This window comes from Chroicocephalus ridibundus, chromosome 4, assembly GCF_963924245.1.
Source record: "Chroicocephalus ridibundus chromosome 4, bChrRid1.1, whole genome shotgun sequence".
Lineage (NCBI taxonomy): Eukaryota > Metazoa > Chordata > Aves > Charadriiformes > Laridae > Chroicocephalus > Chroicocephalus ridibundus.
This window is the reverse complement of record NC_086287.1, coordinates 41,260,531-41,268,929: the sequence shown is the minus strand read 5'-3', so window position 1 is coordinate 41,268,929 and position 8,399 is coordinate 41,260,531. Positions and strand designations below refer to the sequence as shown.

General features: G+C 40.2%; 1 protein-coding gene across 1 annotated transcript; it reads left to right on the top strand.

Moving 5' to 3' along the window:
* The first annotated feature begins 96 nt into the window (after positions 1-96).
* On the top strand, positions 97-8,101 carry ERH (ERH mRNA splicing and mitosis factor). The gene is made up of 4 exons (XM_063333605.1): positions 97-212; positions 3,587-3,674; positions 4,828-4,948; positions 7,609-8,101. The coding sequence occupies exons 1-4, from the start codon at positions 210-212 to the stop codon at positions 7,709-7,711; spliced, it is 315 nt and encodes a 104-aa protein (XP_063189675.1). The 5' UTR covers positions 97-209; the 3' UTR covers positions 7,712-8,101.
* Positions 8,102-8,399: the final 298 nt, after the last annotated feature.

Below are 8,399 nucleotides of genomic sequence, written 5' to 3'. Positions count from 1 at the left end.
CCGCGGCGGGAAGGAGCGGCTCCCTCATCAAAGATGGCCGCCGCCCCGCCCACCATCAGCTCTGGCGCGGCCGGCCGCTCCCGGCATCCTCAGCGCCCCAGCCGTGTGGCCGGCCGTTAGCGCGGCGCTTCCGGTCGGGCGCGGGGGGTTGTGGGGGGAATCGTCGCGCGCCTCTTCTCCGCGGCGGTGCTGAGGGAGCGGGAGCCGTGATGGTGAGCGGGGCGGGTGGGCCAGGCCCGGCGGCTCCTGCTCGCCCCTCCGTGCCTGCTTAGGGGGGAGTCGGCGCGGCTAAGGGGAGTGGGGCGGGCTGCTTTCCCTTGCCACTGGGGTAGGCCGGCAGTGCGGGCGGGAAGGCGCGGCGGGTGGTGAGGAAGGCCGCGATCGTCGCTCCGGGCCCGGGCGGGCGGCTGCCGCCCGCCCGGGCCCGGAGCGATGGTCGCGGCCTCATGAAGTGCCCCCAGACCGGCTGCTATCTGGGAGGGGAAGTTTAACCTTTTGAATGGCACGCTAAAGCACAAAGGCCTACCGGTCACATTAGTTTGTGTTATTCATCTAATACATTTGAATATACCGAAGCGAGTTGTCGCCCTGCGGTGGGAGAACAGCTTCTGGGTTTGCAGCAAAGTTCTGCGTCTGTCTGGCGCTTGCTCGAAAGCAGTTGGCTTTTGCTGGGATGAGCAGCCGCAAGCCCTGTCCCTCTTGTCTGAAGTGAAAGACGACACTTAAACCACTTTTTCTGCCTAGCAGGAGTAACTGAAACACGCGTAGGTGTGTGCGGTATACTACTTGTATTTGCATCACCGCACATCTTATTCTTACAAGACTTGCTTATCTTCCTTTTTTATTTTTTTACTTTATTGTTGAATAGACTCTACAGTTGGTTGAAGCCTCTTCAGGCAGATGCTGCTGAGCTCCTGAGTTCTGCTGGTTTGGCTGTCAGTGCTGCCTTAACCATTTTTACAGGGCTGTGTTTTCAGTAATTGAAGGGCTTTCTAAAATGCTGTCTAGAAGTGCAAAATTGGTGTAATATAAACCACGTGGTGTCTCATTTAGTGTCCTGCTTAACAGCAGCCAGTACAACTGGGCTTTTAAAGAAAGTGCAAGAAAACCCTACGTATGCATCAGAATAATAAGAAACCATATTACGCTCTTCCAGATAACCTGGTTCTAATGCATGAAGGTTTATGGATTTTTCCCTTGTTTTGGTTTTCTTTTTCCTAATAATAAGATTTATACCTGTAGGAAAACAGAATAGTTCTTAGACTGATTTTTGTCCGGCCACCTATAGCGCATACTCAGTAGGGCAGGTAATAGTTGGAGAAAACTTTTCTCAGGCTTCTGAGCTTGTCACTTTTTTGCACCTCTGTGGTAGGAGAGGAGGAGCAATTTTATCAAATTATGCAATTTATTCTTTTTCCCTTAAGGTAAAATAATAGGAAGTTCCCAAGGAAACATTTGTGATGTAATACATTAATCCTACAATACAGATAGTCCTAATAGCATTAATTTTAATAAATTCCAGGCCAGTATCTGATACGGTATTTTAGAGTGTTTAAGGTGATAAGTGGTTCTAAAAGAACTGGTTTACGTATCTGGCTCACTGATATTTTTTTCTGTAATCTGATTATTGTGATAATTTCAGAATATATACACATTCATTTAATACTCGAAGAATGGGAGGGATAGCCTGGGTATTTACAGGCCAGAAAGCCTAAAATGATTCCCCAGCAATATTCTGGGAGACTGAATACAGATTCACTCAATTGTGATACAGTTTTGTAACTCCTGGTCAGTACAGTTTTACCTATGTTCTCTTAGGCCAAATAGACCCAACTTTTTTAATACTGAGTTTAGTTGAAAGAGGCAAATATGTGTATGTAACCAGACACCACAGATGTAGTTTGCAAGACATTCTGATACTAAAGTAACACAGCTTTTCACTGTTCACTGACTGAACTGTCTGATGCACCTCATTCATTGTTGTTAATAAGGGATCCTTAGTCAAATCCTCCCAAAAAATCAGAGTTGCAAGTCCTGGAACCAAGCCTTGTCATCAGTGAGCAGCAAATAAAAATCATACTGCTGGAAAAGTACTTTATAATAAAGTTTGGCAGAGACATTTGGACTGCCTGGTAAGACGTGCCTGTTCAAGCACAATGTGCTTAGGAACAGCCAGATACCAGCCCTCCCTTGGGGAATTTCTTTCAAATCTAGGGTCCTCTGGATACGTGGAAGTGGACCTAAATGGTCTAGTCTCCTTTGTATGATTTTTGTTACAGTGTGTAGCTCTGAATTCCCCTCTCTTTCCACTTCTGATTTTGAAAAGTCTTGCTGCTGCTGTTTCTCTGTGCAAGTTTTTTCTGGGATTCTCTGAATCTCCTTCTACCATGTTATTTGAGACAGAATTTAAAGAACTGAAAAATACATTCCAGGCATGGGAATGCTATCAGTCATGGTGTAAAAATTTGTACTGTTTTGTTTGTAAATCTTGATATTTGCCATTTTTCTTTTCTGTTCCTGCATTCAAATACTGAACTCGTATCTTCACTGATATGTCCAAAATGTGGGTCAGGATTTTTCTACCACCAGCTGATCAATTTAAGCCCAATAATACACTTTGGTATTAGTTTCCAGTCTCTCTTACTCTGCAGTTGCCGCCATGAATATTACCTATTTGTGCTCACCTCATATATTAGCATTGAAAATATTGGATCCAATTAGCAGCACTGGAAACGGTGTTTGGTAGCTTGCTTGCAAACTTTCTGTGCTGTGTAACCTGTTAATTAGATCACAGATTGTTTACACTTCAAAAATCTTGCCTGTTGTTTGCTCAAATTACTTGCTGTAGCCAAGTGAAAAATATTATAGGAAATAATGCAAGCCACCAACTGTACAATCATCTAAGTCTTTCCTGCAGAAGAACAAGCTTACAGGCTCTGACATTTGGAACAGTTATCTGTGCCATAATTACTGTTGCAGTAGACTCACTGAAGTATGAAAAATCAGTGCATCTGTTTTGCAGGAAATAATCTTGAATATTAAGTGTGGATTTGTTGTATAATTTGTGTTCCCTTGAAGCTGAATGAATAACACAAAAGTAGCTATTTGTGTTAAAATCTTTAAGGTGATACTGACAGTGAATTAAGTTGGACTCCCCCCTTGCTCTTTAATTGGGGTATTTGAAATCATACTAACAGCTTGCATTTGGAATAAAATAAGTAAATGCACTAATGGCATAGCTTTTATACATTGACTCTTTATCGCTTTGCTTTTCTGTTTATATAGAAACTATTATTTCTGGTATTTTTTTTTCAGCACAATAGCTTCTTTACTGGTGATTTTACACATTTAAACTTATATAAGGATTGATAGGACTGATTGGAAACAAAAATTAATAACACAGCTTATATGAACAGTAAGTACTATTTGGAAAATGTCTGTGTGTCCTTGAGTGCTGGGTCAGTATTTTAATATTACACTTCTTTTTAGTGCTTCATTCAGATAAATAACTTAATTCAAACAAAAAACCCATGCAAATTTTGCAAATAACCTGTTTTCTTGGTGTTTGTTTTGTGCTGTTTTTCAGTCTCACACAATTCTACTTGTCCAGCCTACCAAGAGGCCAGAAGGCAGAACATATGCTGATTATGAATCGGTGAATGAGTGCATGGAAGGTGGGTGCAGAAATGGTAGACAAAAAATGTTGTTAAACCCCCTTTTTTGACATATTCCCAAACTTACTCTGTAAGAAAATAAGTTGCTGTTCATGTTTTTCAAGGTAATTCACAAAAGAATGCAAAAATGTCTCTTGCTTTTAGTTTACTAATGTTTTAGCAAACTAAAAATAGCTATTTTTTGTTTCCAAAACTTCCTTTTTATATTAGATGTCTCGTTTTGATTTAACTAGATTGAACCACATTCAACTCAAAAGAGCAGACAATATTCTTGGTGGGGCTGTGCAGTAGACTTGCTGATCAGAGCCTAGCTCTCTCTCTAATTTCTGTGCTAGCCACGTAGAGGAAATATTGCTACTGGAATTAATATGTAAAATAAAAGTACGTGTGCAGTTGAGACATAATTTGCAGCCTCATGGCATGTCTGACAGAGAAGAAAATCCTGTATGACTTTAAGAGACATATAGTGAGCTTGGAAAGATTGAAATACTACAGCTGTATGATTTAAATGTGGAAGTTCACTTAACATTAATAATTCTAATTCCAGGAAGTTTTGTGAGGCAAACAAAAGCATAATAAAGACCATGTAAAGCCTCTGTGTTCACTTTAATATTATATTCTTCTCAAGTGTATCTGAATTATTTATGGACTAGCTTAAATAAAACTGATTTAAATTCACGTAGAGGCTTGTGCTGTCACTTCTACCTCAGTAGCCCTGATTGACTCTTCTCATCAAGAATGATCTCTCTTCTGGGATTTGAGTAGCTTTATTTGACATTAGTTCTTCTCTTTCTCAGGTGCTCATACAGTACGAATTATGTTGCAATTGCTGTCTTAAAATTATTAGGAGGAATTTCACGTTTCCATTAGAGCTTACTGCATGGAAAGTTACATCTTTGACCAAACGACATTTTTTTACTCTAGATGCTTCTGTCCATGCATCTTACCTGATTTTATAGTATTAGTATTATGTTTCAATGCAAATAGCTAGAACAAAAGCACTGCAAAATCTGAGTAAGAAGTTTATGTCTCTGTTTTCATGGTAGTCATCTCTAAACTTTCCTGATAGTCATGGTTCAAAAGCTGAAGAAGTGTCAGCAAATACAGTTGTTGGGTTTTTAATATTGCACTGTTAATCTTTTGTTCTCTGTAGGAGTCTGTAAAATGTATGAAGAGCATCTGAAAAGAATGAATCCAAACAGTCCATCCATTACGTATGATATCAGCCAGTTGTTTGACTTCATCGATGACTTGGCAGACCTCAGCTGTCTTGTGTAAGTTCAGTTCTACAAGTCCATTTCAGTGACTTCGAGAAGTCAGAAGTCTTCCATGTTAACTTTTGCATGTTTTATGTGAAACCTGGTGAGATTCTGGAGGTTTTTGCAATAACCGTTAGTAAGGCAGCAGTATTGCAGCTGGCATGTCATGTTGCCCACTCCACTTAACTGTATTGGAATAAAGTATTTTGAAAGTTTAGAAACTGACAGTTCCACTTGGAGTTTAGTCACGTTGAAGCTCCCAGCATTTCAGATACTGAAGTCCTACAGTTCAATACAGCTATGTATTTTATTAATGTCAGAATCTGTTTAAATTGGGGCTGTATCTACCTTTGTGCAGTTGGTTCAATTCTTAAGGAGGCAGAACGATTACGGAATTTTATTCAGCTGAGGGCTTTACTAGTGGTGCAGTAGAAGTCCATAGAAGTGCATTGCAGCCAATTGTTTACTTTCATCGAGATACAGCAAGGTGGAAGTTTCTGTAAATCCTAATGAAGTGATTGAGGAACAGATCAATCCTCCAGAGAGCCCTAGCTAATTATTTCAGCGTTCCTGTGAATACATTATGTCCAGTTCTCATCTCTGTATTGTAGTTGTGGGCGAGCAAAGGTGGTTTTATGTACTTCCCATTCTGACGCACTGTGAAATCAAATACTGAATTTCACTACGCAGAATATAACTTAGCATTGTAATGAAATCACTTAGCCCAGATCATGAGTACTTCCCATACCATAAATTTCAAGGTAATGGTTTGATATGACAGTGGTATCAACCTTGCAGAAATTCTGTTGAAATAAGGATACAAATCTTATATTCAAATTACAAGAGACATAGTATTTGTCTCTCCAAGCTCAAAATTCGAGAGAAACTCTTATTTAAGGCAGTAGGTATCGGGTGCAGACATTCCTGCAGCTGTACTGCTCTGTCTCAAATCCCAGTGCAAGTACTTGTGCAGCTGCACAGTGAACAGCCTTTGCCAGTTAATTCCAGTTTAAAACAAAAACTATTTTTAAACAACGGAGCATCAGATTGCTTTTCTTTGCATACTGATGTACACACAGAATCTATGTTACTGATAGTGACTTATTACAAATGCCATTTAACAAAGTTTTCAGCAGAATAAGTAAACCAGGATTACAGTTTCTGCAGTTACCTTGTTCCTAGACATTCTGCCTCGTTTGATCTTCACGTGTCATAGTGCTGGCCTGATGCAGTTTGAAAGACACACTTTGTTTTAATTTATCTAACAGACTGAAGCTAGTACTTGCTTTAGGAAGTAGCAACTGTTTTCCATTACAGTCTTGTGCCTTTCATCATTAGGCTTGTAAACTCAGAGTTGTGCCATATTCTACTTCAGTTTATAGTTTTCCACCAGATGGCACACGTAGCACGTAGTGTACCAGACGTGTGTTCAAGGAGATTCCTATAGTACTTGCTATCTGGTCTCACAGTATAACATTATGAATGGATTGGGACGGCGGTGGAGATCAGTAACTTTTCCTGAAACTAACGTTTCTTACACTGCACTGGAATACTACTAACTGCTACTATATGTATACACGCGCGCGCACACACACGGAGAAACACTTTCTGTGGCCATGAACCAGTCACACTGGGGTTTAAACAAGTTTTTGTTAGAAACTCTATGCTTAGGGTTTTTCTTCCTTAGGTAAGAACTGTAAATTACTCTGGATGGAGTTAACTCTGGATTTTTACTTAGCTTTTTGCCAATGACCATCTCATCCTTCTTACCCAATTAGAAATACACATACCGAGATTTAAAGAATGACCAGGACTTCAGTAGTTCTTGAAGCATTCACTGAAATTCATCATTCATCTTCACAAAAAAATGTTCAAATTTAATGACTAAGGGGGAAAGGAGGGCGTGAATCTGCACAGATAACTTCACACAATTTACTTTCATTTTTTGGTCTAATTCTGCTTCAATTCAACACTGTCTTGAGTAACTGAGTTCTCTGGCCCTGGCAAGAAATCTTGCTAGTGGACTACTATTACCAACTATCCCTGAGTAGCAAAGAAAATGCATCTGTGGGTTCTTGTTTTCAGTTTGCATTTTATGAAGCGTCCTTGTTTGTTAGAGGTAGGCTTGCCATCACTGCCAACTGGCAAGAATTCTTTGTCATCCATCTGTGAGTCTACCTTTGCTCCTAGAAGCGGTGCTTTTATTCATTTTCTAAAAGTTCCAAACAGAAGTGGAATACTTAAACTCACATGAACACTTGCTTGAAGTACTGTTGAAGAAGTGTTTGGCTCATTAAGATAAATTAAATTGTTTCCTGGTGGAACTATTCTTCTTCATTCTGAGCTCCAGGATATTAAGGTGCTCCATTTGCTGTCTCCCATAAGTAATTATATTCACGAATTAAAATGTGAACGCTGTGATCCAGTCACGCAGTAGTCCTTGGAGGATTTTGTTTTATTTCAGGTTCTTACTGATTTGCTGGGTGACTGTTTTTTAGGGAACAGGATAAATCTCTTTGATGAGTGGCAATTCCCATCTACTTCTGATATTACTTGTGTTCTGTACACAACTTCCTGCCTCAAACACCTGAGGACGCTTAATTGTTTGCCAAGTTCTTCTGGTAGATGTACTACAGGACAGACTGATATTACATTAGTTCTTTTTTTCTCTCTAGTTACCGTGCTGATACTCAGACGTACCAACCGTACAATAAAGACTGGATAAAGGAGAAGATCTACGTCCTCCTCCGCAGGCAGGCCCAGCAAGCAAGCAAATAATGTGGGCACCATCATTACATGGGTTTGGGGGAGGGCTCAGACAACAGGTGTGTACAGAGTGTAGTAGTGAACGTTTTGTATTATAGTCATCCTGTTGCCATCTTTGTAACTCTTTAGCCAGGACTGAATGTATTGTTAGAGATGCAAGGATTTTGTTGAATTTGACTTTTTTTTCAGTGTAAATGGAGAAGAAAGTGCAACATCTTCAGCAGAGTTTTAATTTGTTTTTTCCTCTGGTTAACTAATGGTCCTACCTTGTTTGAACCCCTGGGGCTGTTCACATTGTACTTCGCCACATTCACTGTATGTGCCCTTCTGTGGGGTTTCCAACATTTAGTTATGTCCTTGAGACAGTCTTAATGGGGAATAAAAAATTACCCTTTAGTTAAACTTGAGTGCTGAATTTTGTGGGTTTTGCCAAACAACAAGTTAAATCTTTCTTGCCTGTTTACCAAAGAACAGGGCTTGAAAGGTTACGTGGACTGAACCAACAGTTGTTTGCTGTATTACAGAATGGCTCAAATTCTGGCCTGCCAAGTTAACGCTCTGTCCTAGTCTTGGTTACTGTCTTTCCTGGGGATCTTTAGGAAACACAGCAACCTTCTTGCACTCTAAACTTGATCTTTCTACCAGGCATTTATTCAGGTAAGTGTGTCTTCTCTGGGGTAGGTGATGGGTAAGAGCAGAC

What these genes read in the sequence shown, in the direction of transcription:
- ERH (XM_063333605.1), top strand. An exon ending in GGTGAATGAGTGCATGGAAG is followed by an intron (nt 3,675 to 4,827) that starts GTGGGTGCAGAA and finishes TGTTCTCTGTAG; the next exon opens with GAGTCTGTAAAATGTATGAA. An exon ending in GCAGACCTCAGCTGTCTTGT is followed by an intron (nt 4,949 to 7,608) that starts GTAAGTTCAGTT and finishes TTTTCTCTCTAG; the next exon opens with TTACCGTGCTGATACTCAGA.